At 44.0% G+C, this 20,079-nt stretch overlaps 3 protein-coding genes across 3 annotated transcripts; 2 read left to right on the top strand and 1 right to left on the bottom strand.

The window, feature by feature from the left end:
- Positions 1-8,297: 8,297 nt before the first annotated feature.
- LOC142550801 (uncharacterized) lies at positions 8,298-10,319 on the bottom strand. Its single transcript, XM_075659852.1, has one exon. The coding sequence runs from the start codon at positions 10,317-10,319 to the stop codon at positions 8,298-8,300; it is 2,022 nt and encodes a 673-aa protein (XP_075515967.1).
- A 3,914-nt stretch (positions 10,320-14,233) lies between these two features.
- On the top strand, positions 14,234-17,029 carry LOC142552114 (transcription factor MYBS3-like). The gene is made up of 3 exons (XM_075661745.1): positions 14,234-14,745; positions 15,597-15,805; positions 16,257-17,029. Exons 1-3 carry the CDS (start codon positions 14,451-14,453, stop codon positions 16,761-16,763), a joined length of 1,011 nt encoding a protein of 336 aa, XP_075517860.1. The 5' UTR covers positions 14,234-14,450; the 3' UTR covers positions 16,764-17,029.
- A 1,038-nt stretch (positions 17,030-18,067) lies between these two features.
- Positions 18,068-19,892, top strand: LOC142551023 (ethylene-responsive transcription factor ERF039-like). Its single transcript, XM_075660072.1, has one exon. The coding sequence runs from the start codon at positions 18,247-18,249 to the stop codon at positions 18,949-18,951; it is 705 nt and encodes a 234-aa protein (XP_075516187.1). The 5' UTR covers positions 18,068-18,246; the 3' UTR covers positions 18,952-19,892.
- Positions 19,893-20,079: the final 187 nt, after the last annotated feature.

Here is a 20,079-nt window from a genome sequence, read left to right as displayed (position 1 = left end):
CTATTTGGAAAACATGGGAATATATTCATTAAAAAAAGAAAAAGAAGACGAAGCAGATGGTAACCTTTGGTTAAATTTAAGGGAAAAAAAATAGTCTAAGGTTTAATGTGTTATTGGAGTGATGTTCATTTAAAAATCATATCTGATGATATGTAGTGTACTTTTATGATAAGTAAACTATGTAATCCAACTGGAAAGTTCTCACACTCTAAAAATTAGTTGAATAATTTTAATTTAGGTAAATTTCAGATCTACAATAGATTATTTTAGACTATATATTATGATAATGTTGAAATTAGTGATGCTAACTGGGAGGTCAGACCTTCGCTAGGAGAGCTCGGATCAGACCTTGGAAAGCTGGTTGGGAGGTCGGCACGTCACTCGGAGAGCTCGGATTGAACTTGAGAAACCTAATAACACAAGCAAGAACGTTAGAAGGGGGCCGGAAGGTTGTTTCGGCATAGCCCCTCCGACGCTCAAGTCAGAGAATAAAAAATTTGAGAAAGTAATGTGTGAGCTGAGAGAATGTGAATATGTGAATGAATAAAACAATGAATGGAACCCGATATTTATAGGAGAACAATGGAGTCCTAGTTTGGCAGATTTAGATCCTCAGAATCTTCGGAAGATTTGATTAGATCTTGCCCAGATTTGGTTTAGATATCGTGCCAGATTTGATTAGATCTTTAATGGGTTTTACCTTTTTGGGCTTTGATCCCTGCGGGGTACGCGCTTATTGTCTGAGTAAGAGCTCTCGTAGGTATGAGCCCGCCTGAAGCCAGGACCTTATGGGAGCTCGGCCGAGGAGTCTCCAATCGTCCCGACATCACCGTCTTGGAGGTCGGCTCGGCTTTGGAGGTCGGCCAGAGAGGTCGGCATGGGAGCTCGGCTGACCTCCCCGATCGTTGTAACTGCTGATATGGGAGGTCAGCTGGGATGACCTCCCGTGGATGACCTCCCGTGCTCCTCTGAATGTTGGGCTTCCAACGAGATGGGCTGTCGAGAGCGGGCCGAGCCCATCCTCCATCCGGGGGTATCACGAGTCCCCCCCTCAAGTCGAGCTGACGTTGTAGATCAAAAGCTCGTGGTTGTCTGAGCTCTCGGTGGCCCATGATTAGTCTAACCTTTAACGCTATCTGGCTGCGCTGAACCGAGGGTGATAAAGTTATCGGATGAGCTAACCCCAAGGGGTGAGACCTTTAGTGCACTTAGTTTTTGCCTTTCCTGATCTTAGAAGACGGAGCTTTTATCCGAGCTCAGCGACTAAGCATGGCTCCCTACCATGTTGGGATGTGACCGGGTTCTAACTGGGCTGAGCTTATATTCGTACCCAAGAAGCCATGTTGATTAAGCTCATTATCCGTGCTGAGCTGAGGAAGAGCTGAGCTTATGTTCGTATCCAATAAGCCATGCTGATTAAGTTCATTCTCTGTGCCGCCATGAGGAAGAGCTGAGCCCCAGCTGTCCTGAACCCGAAACGTCACTGCCAGCTGTCAGTCAAAAGGCTAGTTTCACATATTTCGAGACGATCTTGGCCGTTCAAACCCTTCGAAATCAACGGTCCGATCTCCTCCTGGTCCCTCTATAAATACCAGCCACCCCCTTCATTTCATTTCTTACTTTCCCCTCGTTTTACCTCGGCTCCGACCCTCCAAACGAATTCATTTCTTTTCAATCCTTCCGATCTCCCGGTCTTCTCTAGGTATTTATTTCATGACCTCCCCAAACATTCCTACCCAATCGACATCTGAGGAGGTCTTCCGAGAGGTGGATCAGTATGATCCCCTCATGGAGACCGTTCCGATACTAGGTGAGTGTCCTGAGACTGAGGGGGTCAGCTCCCGCCTTAATACTGGTGATGACGGCGCATACCTGAACCAGCTTGGTCTCAGTCATCCCGAGGAGCTTACTAGGACGTCTGATCCTTGGTTCGAGCTTCACCCTTCATGGTTGGATGTTTCGGACGAGGTTCGCATCCGAGCTCTCTCCCACGCCCCTTCGGGTTATAAGTTCATCTTTCCCCACTCTGAGGAGAGGGCTAATAATCCCCCTCCTGGCTACTATACCTTTTATGAAGACCAGTTAGAGGGCGGCCTTAGATTTCCTCTCCCTTCTTTCTTCCAACAGCTCAGCCAATTCTACCAAGTCCACCTTGGCTAGTTCACACCCAATGCCTTTCGTACCTTGTGCAATTTTGTTGTTCTTTTCAAAGCCTTAGGTTTTGAGGTAGATCCCCTTATCTTTTCCCACTTCTACCTTCCCAAGAGGTCAGAAGAGGGTCCCTTCTACTTCTCAGCTCGGCCCAATTGTCAATTCTTCAAGGGGGCCCCGAGCTCCAACAAACATTGGAAGCATCACTTTTTCTTCGTCAGCCCCTCCGACTCGTGGGACATCTGCTCCCGGTGGAGAGCGGCTCTCCCTGAGCTTCCGTGTCCCCCTTCGGGCTTCCGAAAGACCGACACCTTCCTTGGGCCCGCTCTCCCTGAGCTTCCGTGTCCCCCTTCGGGCTTCCGAAAGACCGACACCTTCCTTGGGCCCGCTCTCCCTGAGCTTCCGTGTCCCCCTTCGGGCTTCCAAAAGACCGACACCTTCCTTGGGCCCTTTGGGGCTATCCGGGGTCGGCGTTTTCATACCCCAACCCTTTTAGCCGAGGACCTCTTGCGCTATTACGGGCTCATCTCAGCCAAAGTCTCTCCCAAGGGTCAAGAGGGTATGGAACTCGGCTCGGCACCTTCAATTCTTGGCCCCTTGTGTGTGTATATATATATATATATATATATATATATACATACATTTATTTTTTTTTTGACCCAGTTCATTTCTCGTCTCAGCTAGCAGAGTCATGAATGCCCTGATTCAAAAGGTCGCAGCTCGTAAGAAACAGCAGGCCATCTCGGAGGCTGCGGGCAGAGGTAAGACCGTGGCCGCGGAGGCCAGCGCTGATGAGGTCACTGTGGTGACTGTCACTGAGGCTCTGGAAGCTCCTCAGAGTTCTCTGTCTCGGAAGCTCCGAGCCCCGGGCACCCCTGACCCTTTAAGTCAGTCTGGCAGTAGTGAGGAGCTCGGGACTCTCCAGACCGATGCTGTGCCCCTGCGTCAGTTCAAGCCAGACCCTCGCTCCTAGGTCCTCCGCTGCCGATCCAATCTGTACGACATGTACCGGGATGACCTCCGGATAATATGGGCAGGTCCCACTCCTCTGGCGGGAGCCGTGCTTCGGGACATTGTCTCGGGGGCCGATGCGGACTTCCTTCAAGAGCTTAACTGGTCCGAGCTCGTCTCGAGGTGCACTACCGCCAACGCCGAGGTAATTTAAGCTCAGCTAGAGTTTTTTTTTTTTTTTTTTAGAGCATAGCTAAGCGGCCTTTTCCTACAGGCTGCCCTGCTAAGCGCCGAGGTGGCTTCCGAGCCACCAATTTTAGGAAGCAGTCCTCGAAGGACGCCAGGGCCTTCCAGGCCACCTCCACTGAGCTGGACAAAAATTTGGCCGATCTCACAGAGGCCCTCGAGAAGGAGAAGGCCAACTCGAAGAAGCGGGAGGACGATATGCGACAGGGCTTCGCAGCTGAGGCCTTGAAGCTAAAGAATGAGCTGCGAGTGGCGGAGGTCCGGCTTGAGGCGTCTCAAGAGGAAATCAGATCTGCTGAGGAGAAGGCCAGGGCTGCTCAGGCCGGCTTGGAAAAGGGCTCAGAGGCTTTCAAGGAGGCCTTCTTGCGGTCAGAAGAGTTTGCCCTTACTGTTGCTGAGAAGGCCCTTGGCTTCATATACGTGGGTTTTGATGGTGCTGTGGCTCAGTTCAAGGAGGTTGGTTACCCTCCGGAGGGGTCCTCAGCTGATTTTCTCGATGCTCAAAAGATTGTGGATAACCTCCCCCCGGAAGTCTGAGTAGCTAGGCTCCCCACCCCATCTCCTTTTCATTTTTATTCCCTTTATCCTTGTACTGAATATTGTTAATGAAGACTCATTTCATTATTTCGTCTCTTGTGAGGTCAGCAAAACGCTTAGGGAACAATAACCCGATGATGCCCTGATAGAGATCGGCCGTGCTTTTGGAGCTCGGCCTAGAACTTAATAAATTTCAATTTAATGAAATCACTCTGGGCCCTCAGAGCTCGGCCCAGAACTTAATAAAATAATAAACCAATGAGGTCACGCTGAGAGAGGTCGGTTGGGCTCCTGAAGCTCGGCCAGACACTTGATAAAATAGTAAACCAATGAGGTAACGCTGAGAGAGGTCGGCTGGGCTCCTGGAGCTCGGCCAAACACTTAATAAAATAGAAAACAAATGAAGTCACGCTGAGAGAGGTCGGCTGGGCTCCTGGAGCTCGGCCAGACACTTGATAAAATAGTAATTCGGCAAGGTGTCACTGCGATGAGATTGGCTCGGCCATGGGAGCTCGGTGAACCGTAAATTTTCTGCCGAGCTGAGGTGAGCCATGAGGCTCCTGAACTGACTGAGGGTGAAAGCCCTTTAACACTTGGCGTAACCAAGATGAGGTGAGCTATGGGCTCCTGAACTGACTGTGGGTGAAAACCCTTTAAAATTTGACGTAACCAATGGTGAGGTGAGCTCTGTGCTCCTGAACTGACTGAGGGTGGAAACCCTTTAAAACTTGGCGTAACCAAGATGAGGTGAGCTCTGGGCTCCTGAACTGTCTGAGGTGGAAACCCTTTAAAACTTGGCGTAGCCAGGATGAGGTGAGCTCTGGGCTCCTGAACTGACTGAGGGTGAAAACTCTTTAAAACTTGGCGTAACCAAGGTGAGGTGAGCTCTGGGCTCCTGAACTGACTGAGGGTGAAAACCCTTTAAAACTTGGCGTAACCAAGATGAGGTGAGCTCTGGGCTCCTGAACTGTCTGAGGATGAAAACCCTTTGAAACTTGGCGTAGCCAAAATGAGGTGAGCTCTGGGCTCCTGAACTGTCTGAGGGTGAAAACCCTTTCAAACTTGGCGTAGCCAAGGTGAGGTGAGCTCTGGGCTCCTGAACTGACTGAGGGTGAAAACCCTTTAAGACTTGGCGTAACCAAGATGAGGGGAGCTCTGGGCTCCTGAACTGTCTGAGGGTGAAAACCCTTTGAAACTTGGCGTAGCCAAGATGAGGTGAGCTCTGGGCTCATGAACTGTCTGAGGGTGAAAACCCTTTAAAACTTGGCGTACCCAAGATAAGGTGAGCTCTGGGCTCCTGAACTGACTGAGGGTGAAAACCCTTTAAAACTTGGCGTAACCAAGGTGAGGTGAGCTCTGGGCTCCTGAACTGTCTGAGGGTGAAAGCCCTTATCTGCAATAATCTTTAACAAAAATGCATGATTTTATTAATAAATCTGAACAAAGTATTAAAACATGATGTCCTTCCAACAAAAGTAACTGACATAATAAAAGAAACTAAAGCTCTAACAATATCTAAGCATAATATTTGCGGAGGTGAAAAGCATTCCAAGGCCTCTTCAATTTCTTCCCCGCTAGGTCTTCTAAGTAATAGGCACCTGAGCTGAGCTTCTCTACAACTTTGAACGGTCCTTCCCATCTTGGATCTAGCTTTCCGACCTCCACTTCTTGAATCTTCTTCCAAACCAGATCTCCAACCTGGAAGCTCCTTTGAATGACCCTCTTATTGTAGGTTTGCGCTATGCGTCTCTTGTAAGCTTCCATCCTTATGGCCGCGGCTTCCCTCTTTTCTTCCACGAAATCTAGGTCTGTTGCTCGCCTCTCATTGTTCTGCTCATCATGGAATATTACTCGGGAGGTTTCTTCGCCGATCTCTGCCGGAAGCACTGCCTCAATCCCATAAACCAGGCTGAAAGGTGTCTCCCCGGTGCCAATCTTTGGAGTAGTTCGATATGACCAAAGCACACTGGGGAGTTCCTCCACCCATTTTCCTTTTGCATTCCCAAGTCGGGTTTTAAGGCTTTGCACTAAGGACCTGTTGGTGACCTCCACTTGGCCATTGCACTGAGGATAAGCCACGGACGTGAAGTGCTGTTGAATTTTCATCTCCTTACACCAAGCTTGGATCCGGTTTCCCTGGAACTGCCTTCCATTGTCAGATATCAACTTTCTCGGGACCCCAAACCTGCACACAATGTTCTTCCAGAGAAATTTGAGGACCTCGCTCTCAGTGATCTTAGCCAAAGCCTCAGCCTCCACCCACTTCGAAAAATAATCAATGGCGACAAGCAAGAATTTCTTCTGCGCTGGGGCTATGGGAAAAGGTCCCACAATATCGATTTCCCACTGGTCAAACGGGCAAGTCGCCACAATACTCTTCATTAGTGCGGCTGGTTGATGTTGGAGCTTAGCATGACGTTGGCAACTGTAACATGAGCTGACGACGGCTAGGGCGTCCTTTAACATAGTTGGCCAGAAGTAACCGGCCAGGAGTGCCTTCCGTGCCAGGAAATAAGATCCCAAGTGATTTCCGCAACAGCCTTCATGAATCTCCCTCAGCACATAGTTGGATTGTTTGGGGCCTAGGCACTTGAGCAGAGGTTGAGAGAATGATCTCTTGTAGAGAACTCCATCGATAAGTATAAACCGAAGGCTCCTCCATTTCATCCTATATGCCTTTTTCGGATCTCTTGGAAGCTCCCCATATTTCATATATCCCAATAATTTAGCACGCCAGTCATTGTCTTCGGGTTCGAGAGATGGGGAGTCGAGAGACGGACTTAGTTCCACTTGGACTACCACATCTCTCGTCTTCCAGCTGTGAAGCGAGCTTGCCATTTTAGCAAGGGAGTCAGCTCCCTCATTTTCTTCCCTCGGGATCTGCTTGAAAACCAGTTCCGTGAAAAACTCTCTAGCCGCTTCCACCGCTTTTACGTATTCCACCAGTCTTTCATTCTTGACATCGTAAGATCCATTCATTTGATGGGCCACCAACTGAGAATCGGAGAAGATGTGAACCCGAGCAGCCCCAACCTGCCGAGCTGCCCTTAGACCTGCTAAGACTGCTTCATATTCTGCCTCATTGTTGGATGCCCTGAAGTCTAGCCGCACAGCCAACTTTAGTTCATCCCTTTTTGGAGAGATCAATAATACTCCAACTCCGTTGCCTTCACCTGGTGGATGAGCCATCCACATAAACTTTCCAAAGGTCTTCTACCTCGACATGCAAAGTCTCAGCCAGGAAATCGGCCAAGGCCTGTGCTTTGATTGCTGTCCGAGGTCCATACTGAATGTCATATTCTCCCAATTCAGTGGTCCATTTCACTAACCTTCCGGAGATATCAGCATGCGTCATTATTTTCCCGAGGGGGCTATTAGTGAGGACGGTAATGGGGTGAGAGAGGAAGTATGGCCTCAGTCTTCGAGCTATCGTGACTAAAGCTAGAGCAAGTTTTTCTACCACAGTATATCTGAGCTCTGCTCCTTTGATTGCGTGGGAGATGTAATATACGGGACTCTGTTCGGTGTCTCTCTGCTTGATCAAGACTGAGCTTACGGCCGCGTCGGTGGCCGAGAGATAAACATATAACTGCTCCCCGGGAGCTGGCTTGGCTAGTGTGGGGAGCTCAGCCAAATATTCCTTCAAATCATTGAATGCCTTGACGCATTCCTCATCCCACTCAAACTTCTTAGCTTTCCTAAGGACACGGAAGAAAGGCAAACTTCGGTGCGCTGCTCTCGAAATGAATCGTGATAAAGCCGCGATTTTCCGACGAGTTTCTGGACCTCCTGGAGATTCCCAGGAGGTGACATAGATTGGATGGCCTTTACTTTCTCGGGATTAGCCTCAATTCCTCTTTCTGTTACCATGTATCCCAGGAACTTCCCGCTCCTTACTCCGAATGTACATTTTTGTGGGTTAAGCTTCAACCCATAAGATCTCAAGGTGGCAAAGGTCTCGCGGAGGTCGGCTATGAGGTCTGCCAAACTTTTGGACTTTATCAGAATATCATCCACATAGACCTCCACATTTCTTCCGACCTGAGCTGAGAAAACTTTGTCCATGAGCCTCTGGTAGGTGGCTCCAGCATTTTTTAACCCGAAAGGACATTACCACATAACAGAATGTCCCCTCGGAGGTGATGAAGCTCACTTTGTCTTGGTCTTCCTCTGCTAGGGGGATCTGATGATATCCCTGATAAGCGTCCATTAAACATAGGTACTGGTGACCTGCAGTGGAGTCAACCAGTTGATCTATCCTTGGTAAGGGGTAACAATCTTTTGGGCAGGCTTTGTTAAGATCTCTGAAGTCGACGCACATTCTCCACTTTCCAGAGCTTTTTGGGACCAGGACAACATTTGATAGCCATGTCGGGAAAAAGACCTCCCTTATGTGCCCTGCCCTAAGTAACTCATCCACTTGTTCCTTTATTACCTTGTCCTTCTCGGGACCGAAATGCCTTTTCTTCTGTTTGATGGGCCGTAGCTTCAGGGAATATATTGAGGCGGTGTTCTGTGACCCTGGGACTGACCCCTCGGAGCTCTTGTGAGGACCACGCAAATATATCAAGGTTAGCCTTCAAGAAAGCCAGCAGGTCATGCTTAGTTTCGAGATCAAGATCAGCCGCCACTCTGACGCTTTGTTGGACCCCTATTTCTATTGTTTCCGGCTCTTCTTCTGATGCGAGCTGAACTTCTTTTCTTGAGACCACTTTTGATTGGGTCACAATCATCCCCACCTCGGTCCGAGATCTTTTGACTTCCACATTTACCTCTTCTACATAACAACGTCGTGAGGACTTTTGGTCTCCCCTGACGACTCCCACTTCATTCCCTGCAGGGTATTTCAGCTTTTGATGGTAAGTAGAGCTCACAGCTCGGAAGTCAGCCAGGGCCGGTCGGCCAAGTATACCATTGTAAGAAGAAGGGGCATCCACCATAGTAAAGCACGTCATTTTGGTGATGCGGTGTGGTCCCGCCCCTAAAGACAAGGGGAGCATGATTTGTCCAATGGTCTGGACCGCATGTCCTGTAAAGCCAAATAAAGGCGTAGAGATAGGATCAAACTCGAAGCCTTCCACCTTTATTTGATCAAGGGTTCTCTTGAAGAGAATATTAACTGAGCTTCCGGTGTCGACAAAGATTCTTGCGACGTCATAGTTGGCGACAATAAGGGTGACTAATAAGGCGTCGTTATGAGGTGTCACAATACCTTTTAAATCATCCGGCCCGAAGCTAATAGTAGGGTCAGCTTTGGGAGCGAGGTCCAGTCCTAGGCTCTCTAATCTTCGACCATGAGCTTTGCGAGCTCTGCCTGAATCCCCGTCGGTGGCGCCGCCTGTTATCATATGGATTATACCTCGGGTCGGGTCATTAGCTATTTGCTGGACCTGAGGCCCTTGCTGTCGTGGAGGGTCATTCCGACCACCCTGGTTGGGTCGATACTCCGTGGGTTGTGGTCTCTGGTTCACCTCGGGAGGTCCTCGGCCTCTTCTATTATCTTGGCCCCTTATTTCCGATCGGGCTAAGAGGTTCTTCATGTGAGGGTCTCTCTGCATGATCCTTTGGACCTCTTCACCCAATATGTGGCAATCATTCGTAAGGTGACCGTATTCTTGATGGAACTCACAGAACTTATCTGAGGGAGGTAGGCGCGGTCCCTTCTCGGCTTGTTTCGGGCGCTCTAACTTTCTTCTTTCTTCGCAAATTGCCATGGGTCTTTCCAGGCTCATGGCCAATGGGGCATAGGGGAAGGGTCCAGGGCCTCGGCCTCTTTCCTCTGTTCTTTCTGCAGGTCTCTTTCTGCTAGACTCCACTTTCTCCTTTCCCTTATCCTTATCACCGGGTCGGACATCCACTCGCCTTTGCCTCTGTGCGTCCTCCAGGTTCACATATTTCTCAGCCCGGCTCAGGAGCTCATCATAACTTTGGGGGGGTTTTTTCACCAAGGAATTGAAAAAATGTCCCCCTCGTAGCCCCTGTGTGAAAGCATTTACCAAGGTTTCTGTTGCTGCAGCAGGGACCTCCAAGGCTGCACTGTTGAATCGCCTAATGAAGTCCCTCGGTGAATCTGCATCTCCTTGTTTCAAACTGAATAAACCCAATGACGTCTTCAAATATCTCTTGCTTGTAGCATACTGGTTTATGAAAAGGGTGCTAAATTCTTGGAAGCTGGTAATGGAATGCGGTGGGAGCAGATCGAACCACCTCTGAGCGGGTCCTACCAGGGTGGTAAGGAAGACCCGACATTTGACCCCATCTGAGTATCGGTGGAGCAGTGCGGAATTATTAAACCTCCCGAGGTGTTCTTCAGGGTCAGTACTCCCATCATAATCCTTAACAGTTGGCTGCCGGAAGTTAACGGGGAGGTCCTCATTCAAGATTTCAGGAGAGAGGGGGCTTTCCCTGTCTAGCATAGGAGGTCGGCCTCCCATCTGCCTGCCCAACCTTCTGACTTCCTCTCATATGGCTTCTAGATGTTCAGGAGGAGGAGGAGGAGGATTGGGAGGTTGTTGTGGTGGTGGTGACGGGGGCCGATTTCGGCGGAGGGCCTTATCCACAGACCTGTTAATCAAATGGGCCAGTTGATCTAGGCTAAGATCAACCACTCCTCTCCTTTGACCCTCCCTGTGGCCTTGTTGACCATCTTCAGGACCTCGGTTGCCCCCTGCAGGGCCATGGTTTTCGCCTGCAGGTCCTCGGTTGCCACCGGCAGGGCCTTGGTTTCCGCCTGCAGGACCTCGGTTTCCACCTGCAGGGCCTGTTCTTCTACCTGTTCGTCCCCACATGTCTACGTCTTCTCAGTATATTCCCACAGACGGCGCCAATTGATGATGTTGAAATTAGTGATGCTAACTGGGAGGTCAGACCTTCGCTAGAGAGCTCGGATCAGACCTTGGAAAGCTGGTTGGGAGGTCGGCACGTCACTCGGAGAGCTCGGATTGAACTTGAGAAACCTAATAACACAAGCAAGAACGTTAGAAGGGGGCCGGAAGGTTGTTCCGGCGTAGCCCCTCCGACGCTCAAGTCAGAGAATAAAAAATTTGAGAAAGTAATGTGTGTGCTGAGAGAATGTGAATATGTGAATGAATAAAACAATGAATGGAACCCGATATTTATAGGAGAACAATGGAGTCCTAGTTTGGCAGATTTAGATCCTCAGAATCTTCGGAAGATTTGATTAGATCTTGCCCAGATTTGGTTTAGATATCGTGCCATATTTGATTAGATCTTTAATGGGCTTTACCTTTCTGGGCTTTGATCCCTGCGGGCTACGCGCTTAATGTCTGAGTAAGAGCTCTCGTAGGTATGAGCCCGCCTGAAGCCAGGACCTTATGGGAGCTCGGCCGAGGAGTCTCCAATCGTCCCGACATCACCGTCTTGGAGGTCGGCTCGGCTTTGGAGGTCGGCCAGAGAGGTCGGCATGGGAGCTCGGCTGACCTCCCCGATCGTCGTAACTGCTGATATGGGAGGTCAGCTGGGATGATGTAATGCCCGAGATTTTGATTCTGTTAATATGAGATTATTGATTATGAATTGATATAATTATAGACGGGCTATTACGAGACCAGATTGGCCAAAACATATGAAGGGTGCAATTTTTAGACAGAACTATTGGCACCCGAGCGGTAGAAAATAACCGCCCGAGCGCCAATGTTCAACAGGAGCATGTTTTGGGCAGAGGATGCGGCGCCCGAGCGGTAGTTTGTGACCGCCCGAGCGCCAATGCATCGCAAGATTGGAGTTTGGGCAGAAAGTCTGGCGCCCGAGCGGCAATCTTTAACCGCCCGAGCGCCAGTGTTTAACAAAGATATGTATCGGGCAGAAGGCTCCGCGCCCGAGCGGTAACTTGCGACCGCCCGAGCGCCGACTGAAATTCATGAAAAATAGACACGTATCATTAACTGAGCAACTTGATATATATATATATAGGTATCTTTCAGAATTTCTTAAAAACGAAGAAAGAAAAGGGAACGAGAAAGGCTGGTAAAATCCTTACGCCTTTATATTTTGATCCGTCCGTCCGATTGTGAATTCGACTTCGGTACTGTGTTCCTATCGACGCAGGCTGCAACTGGACGTAAGTTTTGCTACGTTTTGACATGCTTTGAAATTATGTCATTGTCAGAATTGGATATGATTCATATATGATGTTCTTGACATGTTAGACATCATAGAACCGAAGTCAGATTGAGAAACAGACTGATTATGGAATTGTTATGATTTTCTGATTATATTGATTTGAAATCGGACAGATTTAGATTATGAATGAGTTATAGACTATATCGGATATGAGTTATGATTTGTAATTGATGTCTATTGATATGGTAGTGACGGGGATACTGAGATTGTGTCGTTTTGTCGTGAATTGGATTAAATCCAGATTAATCAGATTCAGTGTTGAACTGAGAATAGAATATTGATATTATGATTCTCGACATGTCGTTTCAGATTTACAGAGATAGTCTTGAGTTCAGAACTGAGATTGCGACAGACCGAGACTACAAACGGAAGGTATAATTCAATGTGGTATTGGGAGATCGACTTGAGTCGGTTTAGACTTGAGTTTCCCTAAAGCACATACTTTACTTTATTGCAGTGATATTGCATTGATTTGATTGATATACTTGTTCTCTTGATTTATAGATAGCAGATATCAGACGGGAAATCTTGTGACAGAAGTGCCTGATAGTGGTGGGATCGCCACGGGCACATTGAACGATGTTACAGGATAGTGTAGACATCTTGGGACGGAAGTGCCTGACAGTGGCGGGATCGCCACGGGCACATTGCACGATGTCTCAAGATGGGATATTAGCGATAGAGCTACAGTCCATGACGGATAGGTCAGGACACCGGATGTTGGTTATATCGAGTAATAGGATTGGAATTCTTCTATTACGGAATTCGATATAGGAACACCATATTTGGTTATATCGAGTAATAGGAACAGAGTTCCTTCTATTACGGAATTCGATATAGGAATACCACATTTGGAAACCGGGATCCCTAGACTAGGATGGAATCTAGTCTGAAACGTGGAGTCACGTATATGTTTGACAGTCTACGATTGTTTATGTTTCAGATTTTGATACATATATCTGTTACCTGATTACATGCTTTATATTTGTTTATATGATTGCATGTTTCGTTGATTTATACTGGGATTTATTCTCACCGGAATTATCCGGCTGTTGTCTTGTCTGTATGTGTACATGATAACAGGTGGGACAGGATCAGGGTTCAGGAGATGAGGAGAGATCGTGATAGAGTGGAGACTTCGGACTTGGATGCATATAGGGTTTTGACACTTGATATTTAGATGTTGAACCTTAGTTTTACTGATTTGTAGACCGTACAGTACATGTACTTTATTTTATACTGAGTTGTATATTAGTTGATTTCACTACGTTCCGCATTTTAAAAAGAAAAAAATTTTAAACCATGTTTTATAATTGATTAATTAGTCCCAATGATGATTAAGAACTTGATTAGCGTCCGGGTCCCCACAGATGACCTCCCGTGGATGACCTCCCGTGCTCCTCTGAATGCTGGGCTTCCAACGAGATGGGCTATCGAGAGCGGGCCGAGCCCATCCTCCATCCGGGGGTATCATATTATATAATTATAATAGATTTCAAAATCCATTCTCAAATAAAGTTACCATTCGAATGTGAATACAGTTTTGGACGCAAGGAAAAAATATATAATCTTTGTTGGTCCATATTTGTTTGCATCAAAAAAATTAATAATTTTGAACCAAAATGAACTTTTTCCCTTCTTGAAAAATAAGAACTAATAAATCAAATATCAAAGAATACATTTATCACAGTCATTATCCTATGTTATCCATATAGGACTTTGTGGCAACAACATAGGCCAACAAAGCGTGTAGCATTCACTTTTTTCTTGATTAAGCGATCATCTTATCCTTTTCATTTTTATTGTTATTATTAATAAAATAAGTCTTTTGTGAGACGATCTTACGATTTTTTATCTGTCAGATGAGTTAACCATATCAATATTTACAATAAAAAGTATTATTCTTAGCATAAAAGTAATAATTTTTCATGGATGACTCAAATAAGAGATTTGTCTCACGAAATACGATATGTGAGACCGTCTCATACAAGTTTTTGTCTTATTAATATTTATCTTCTCCTTACACATAGTGCATAATAAATATGATTAGTGTAAATATTTGATTATATTATTTGATGAAATATAATAAATTAATATATATAAACAGCTTAATATATAGTTATAATAATTTAGATAATTTGAGTCCATATCGATAAAATAAAATATATATATCAATTAATATAATCCAGTCTAAAATGATTTACTATCCCTTGTATAATCCTCTCTCACTCCATAAATTATATGCTCCATATACTTGTATTTATATGTTCATCCGATTAAATCGGCGGCGGCGGCGGTTTAAGCGGAACGAAGAGAAACAGCAATTTATAGACAGTTGATTCTCTTATCGCGCGCGGATCATGTGATAAAGATCCGATCTTTTTCAAGAAAATCGGACGAATTGTTTTGGTTACTTCGATACAATGACAAGGAAGTGTTCTCATTGCAGTCACAACGGGCATAACTCTCGGACTTGCCCGAATCGAGGGGTGAAGCTTTTTGGGGTCCGATTGACTGATGGGTTGATCAGGAAGAGCGCTAGTATGGGTAATTTGACCCATTACATGAGCGGCGGCGGCGGGAGTGGGAGTGGGACCCCGCAAAACGGCGTCGCGAATGGTTCCCCTGCGGATACCCCTGACTGCCAGTCCACCGCCGATGGATACGCGTCTGAAGATTTCGTAGCTGGGTCGTCTTCCAGCCGGGAGAGGAAGAGAGGTTCTATATTTTTACGTGTTTTTTTTTTTGGAATTTTTCCACCTTTTTTTGTATTTTTTGAATGAATTATGTTATTTGCTTGCAGTGGTCTGTAGATTCTCATGTGATGATTGTGCTGCATGGTTTGTGAGTTGTATGGTTATTTGTTTTCTTGAATTGAAGTTTGGATGTGAGGGAAATTCAGAGTTTGTTTTTAATCTTGAAGAAATTGACTTAGTACCTGAACAGAAGAATATATCTAAAAAAAATTTAGAAGGAAAGAAAATGGGTTGTGTTCGATTATTTGCATCTCTCATTTATATTATTTTTGTGAAACTAATTGGATTATTTAATCAGGATGTTTTGAAAGGTCAATGATCCTACAAATAAGATTAATTTGTTGTATGTCTGTCTGATTGTAAATATAGAGATATGTATCTATCTGCACAAATTTGTCTGCGTGCTGTTCAAGTTTCAAATCTGTTTGCATGCGTGAATTTGATTGTTTTGATAGCACTTTAGTGAAGAATCAGTTCTAGAATCTGACCTCATTGATTTTTTTCCTGGACTGTACTTTGATATGGGATTTGATCTGCATCACGAGTTACTGGATTATAAATTGGAAATATGGTTGAAATTTTTTTAAGAATTGATTATAACTGGATTGTGTTCCACTGGATGTCGAGGCCATATTTGATGTAAGGCATCTAGGATTTTTCGAGTATAAAAATAACTGTAATGGAAGGGTTAGTTGTTTCGAGGGTGTTGAGGATATTAACAATGTTCCAGCACGAAGGAAATCCAGATTCCTGATCATTAGTTTCCTTGCTTGGTATGAAACAGAGGATTCTTTCTTCTTGTCATGTTTGCAGGTGTTCCATGGACAGAAGAGGAACATAGGATGTTTCTGCTTGGGTTGCAAAAACTTGGTAAAGGCGATTGGCGTGGAATTGCACGTAACTATGTGGTCTCAAGAACACCTACTCAGGTTGCCAGTCATGCCCAGAAGTACTTCATAAGGCAGTGCAATGTATCTCGGAGGAAAAGGCGTTCTAGCCTTTTCGATATCATCGCCGATGAAGTAAGCAGTATCTTTTAATTTGTACATGTAAATTATGCATTTGTATCTGCTTGCTAAATGAAAAAAAATTATGATTCTGGATCGCCTTTGCCATTTGAATGCCGGTGGAGTTGGATATTTGGCTAAGTCTCCATGGTTGTGTTTACTATAAACATTAGCTTTGTTTGTTTCTTTTTTTTTATTCTTTTTGTGTTTGTTTTGGTTGAACGTCTTTGAAGTGCCATTTGAATTCTATATGAGTAAGCCATTTACATTCTAATACCGTCCAACTTAGCACACGATAAAATCCAGAAAAATGATTGTGTGCCTTATCTTCTTTCAGTTTACTTCACAAAATCAGTGTATTTACTCCCCACTTATTTACATTGATGTAATTTTATGGTGTTTTTTTCCTTTTTAGAAAGATTAAGTAATTTACGTTCGCCCTCAATTTTGCATGTATTTCCTTCAGCATGTCGATACTCCAATGGTGTCACGAGATTTTATCCCCGCAAATCCTCCCCAAGCTGAGGCCCAAAGCAGCAGCCCCACCCTACGACCTCCTGCTGTGGATGAAGAATGTGAATCAATGGAATCTGCGAACTCCAATGACATAGAAGCCGTAATTCCCTTACCCGAGGGTTCACAATATGCTTACCCTCTTTTATATCCGGCTTATGTTGCCCCATTCTTCCCTATGCACTTCCCATTTTGGCCAGGATACAATGCTGAGCCATTAAAAGAAGAGGCCCATGAAGTGGTAAAACCAACACCAGTGCATTCGAAAAGCCCAATTAATGTGGACGAACTCGTTGGAATGTCGAAGCTAACATTGGGGGAATCCCTTGGTGAAGCAGGACCATCAAACGTCTCACTTAAACTCGTCGAGGGCTCAAATAGACCATCAGCATTTCATGCTAGTCCGAGTTCGGGAAATTCCGATGTTAATCCTGGTGACAACCCGATTCATGCTGTCTAGAAGAACGCATTCTTGGGATGCTGGGTTGCTCGGCTGCCATTGAGATTCGGAAATCTCTTGTTAATAACTTAAACTGTTAATGGGGTTTCGGTAAATTTTTAATTTTATTTGTTAAGACTGTCGTAATAAGTCTGAATGTAGGGAAGGAATAGATTCAGGAACTGTGTCATGTTGGATCTTTCAAAAACTTATGCATCAGTTAAATAGTAACTTACTGGGCTTGATTTCTTTCGAGATTTCTAAAATGGATGCTTGTTTCATGTGCACTTCTCTCTTTTTTTTTTTTTTTTTTTTTTTTCAAATTATGCTTGGATGGATGGATGCAAAGATTTGGAAGGAGGATCTGATGTAGGGATGAGTTTGAAGAATAATGAAAGTCATAAAGGGGTGAGTTTGAAGTTAATTCAAGCAATTAAAAAATATTTGAAATTCAGTGTTTCGAATTTCTCGATATTCAAATCTCACTTTTTGTGATCTATGTTAAATTATACGACCAGCAATTTGAACCCAAAATTGTATGGATCTTGAAACTTCATTTTTACCACTATGTCAAAAGATCATTGCTCTCTAGGTCCTATATTACTTATCTTTGTTCGTTTGCACGTATCATATCTTCGTTTGATTCAACGTATCAAAACATAGATCTATGCCGATTATGAATTCCCAATGGAAGAATAAAAGGCGACATCTAACATCTTTCTCTTTAAGGACAAACAATGTCAATCCCTTCCTTCATAAGCATTGTTTGATTCTCCTTTCGAAAGCCAAAGGGCAAAGAATACAGAGATGAAATATGTGATCATTGTCTGTCTTTTTAAATTTTTAGATGTGCAAGTCTCTTCACGCAATGCTTGATTGGTCAAAACAGCATTTCGTAAGGCAAGTCCATCTCACTTTTTCCAAATCAGAAATATAATTTCTTTATACTTTAATTGAGTTATTGGCTTCTCTCTTCTTTTCTTTTTTTGGCTTACACGTGCACACACTCCTTTACCTTTGCTTCTACGTGTATATATAAAAATTTAGTAAAGTTTAGACTGCCAACATTCCCTTCTCATCAGGTTAACAAAGAAATCTTAACAAAACATTGCGATATAGAATATGCCATGTTTTCGAATTTGGGAATTCTAAATTTTCTGAATGTCAAAGGAAGTTTGGGTATCATACAAACATTTGATTTCGATTTAATATGATTACGGGATATTTAAACCGAAAATTTGTTACATTTATCCAGGGTTTTGATTCCGAATTGGATGGAAGAGCCTAGTATATCTGACAGTATATAGTGTGGTCATGAACTGTATAAAATCGCTTCACTCCAAAGAATACTGTACTATTAAGTAGCCAATCATGTATCAACGAAAATGTGAGACCTCAAAAAGAGTTCAAAAAAAAGAAAAAGAAAAATAAATAAAGGAAACTATCCCATTCCCCAGTTCTGTCCATCTTTAAGTTTCTTACCAAGATTCATATATCTCCACCTATGGATCAAGTTACCACTTTCGATTCTATGCAAGAATCCACCGGCGCCTCCTCGGCCGGTAGCTTCTCTGTATCCAATACTGATACGGCAACTGGCCTTTACTCAACACAAAAAACAAGTAAAAAGTATTTAAAGGTCAAGACAATTTCCAAGAGAAATGGTCGTTGCAACGAAAGAAACAATCGGCAAGCCTATCGAGGAGTACGCAGGCGAAGCTGGGGCAAATGGGTTTCTGAGATCCGCGAACCGAGAAAGAAATCACGAATATGGCTGGGAACCTTTGACACAGCAGAAATGGCGGCTCGAGCCCATGATGCCGCCGCCATTGCTATCAAAGGCCACTCTGCTTTCCTCAACTTCCCCGACTTAGTTCACCAACTCCCACGCGCCGCCTCCAAGGCTCCCAAAGACGTGCAGGCCGCCGCGGCCGAAGCAGCGAAGCTGGTGGTTCCCATGGCTGATTTCGAGCGCAGAAATGATCACTCGCCTACATCTAACTCCCATTCTAATTATTTCCCTGATCATGATGACGTTTGTGGTCATGTTGATGATGCTTTTCTTGGCTTGCCGGATCTTATCTTAGGTGTCGCCGGTTACAACAATGTTGATGGGTTATTTCCTGCGGTGCTGGCCGGAGGTGACGCCAATATTCATGGTGAATTTTCACCGGAAAATCTTCTTTACGGAGACTTCTTCTATATATAATTACATTACATTTGCATAGATTCACAAATAAGTTTACGCACGCCATATATGCATGCCAAGTGTTAAGGTACGTACACCGAAATTCGTTCGTTCCATTAATGTTTATTATCGAGTTAAATATTTCAGTCGAGTTAATAATTTCTCAATTAGAATGAGAAATCTAAAAAAAAAACATATATTTATTGTGAAAGATGTTTATATATGCATGAAAATCTCTAATTCAATTTCAAATTATGTAGGAAAAAAATGATATAGACGATACTTCAGGAAATTTCTTTATAATTTTTATATTTGCTGAGAAAGAATACCCGCAAAATTAAATTTTGAAGCCTCCAAATAGAACATGCATCTACTAGATATACATAACTCCACCTCCGCCGGTGCTCAAAAAACTAATTGATTGATTCATTTGGCTTCGAAAAAATCGATTATGTATGTTTTTTAAAATCAGATTCTACGTTAATTTCTGTTTAACTTAATTGAAATCAAAAAGCCCACGAGATATTGATTTTGTTTTTACAAAAACAAACATGATAAAAAGTTATAAGCATTATAAACACTTGTTTGTCAAACAGTATTCCTATTTGATATTCAGTTTCTTATTTTTGTTTCTCATTTTTTTAATTTTCACAATCAGTAAATTTCATCACTTATTAACAAGGCGAAGTTGATGGAAACACTTTCTAAAACAGGTAAACTGTGTCTATGTTTATTTATTTTCTGTCGGTATAAATTTTTTTCCTTAAAAACAACTGTTGGCCATCCATAATTGGGATGTGTCATATCTTTCATTTCCAATCTTTTGAGCTGGCAAAAGGATGGAAATGAAATATTGATGTTATATATATGTACTATATATTACTGTTTTTGTTGCCACATTACTACTTTTATTTTAACTTGTGAGAAAAGACGACTGCATGTGACGATAATTGATCATAATTACAAATACACAATTTATCATTTCCATCATCAACTGTTACATAATATATAGTCATGAAAATGGAAACATAAATGGTTCAAAACTTTCTATTTTATATTTTTTTTTATTGTGTTATGTTAAATAATGTTAGGTCTCAAATCTCTTAAAACATGCATGAAATTATATATAGGTTCATTTTTTAAATTATT

This window comes from Primulina tabacum, chromosome 7, assembly GCF_025594145.1.
Source record: "Primulina tabacum isolate GXHZ01 chromosome 7, ASM2559414v2, whole genome shotgun sequence".
Taxonomy (NCBI): Eukaryota; Viridiplantae; Streptophyta; class Magnoliopsida; order Lamiales; family Gesneriaceae; genus Primulina; species Primulina tabacum.
The sequence above is the reverse complement of the archived record's forward strand: the minus strand, read 5'-3'. Positions and strand labels throughout refer to the sequence as shown.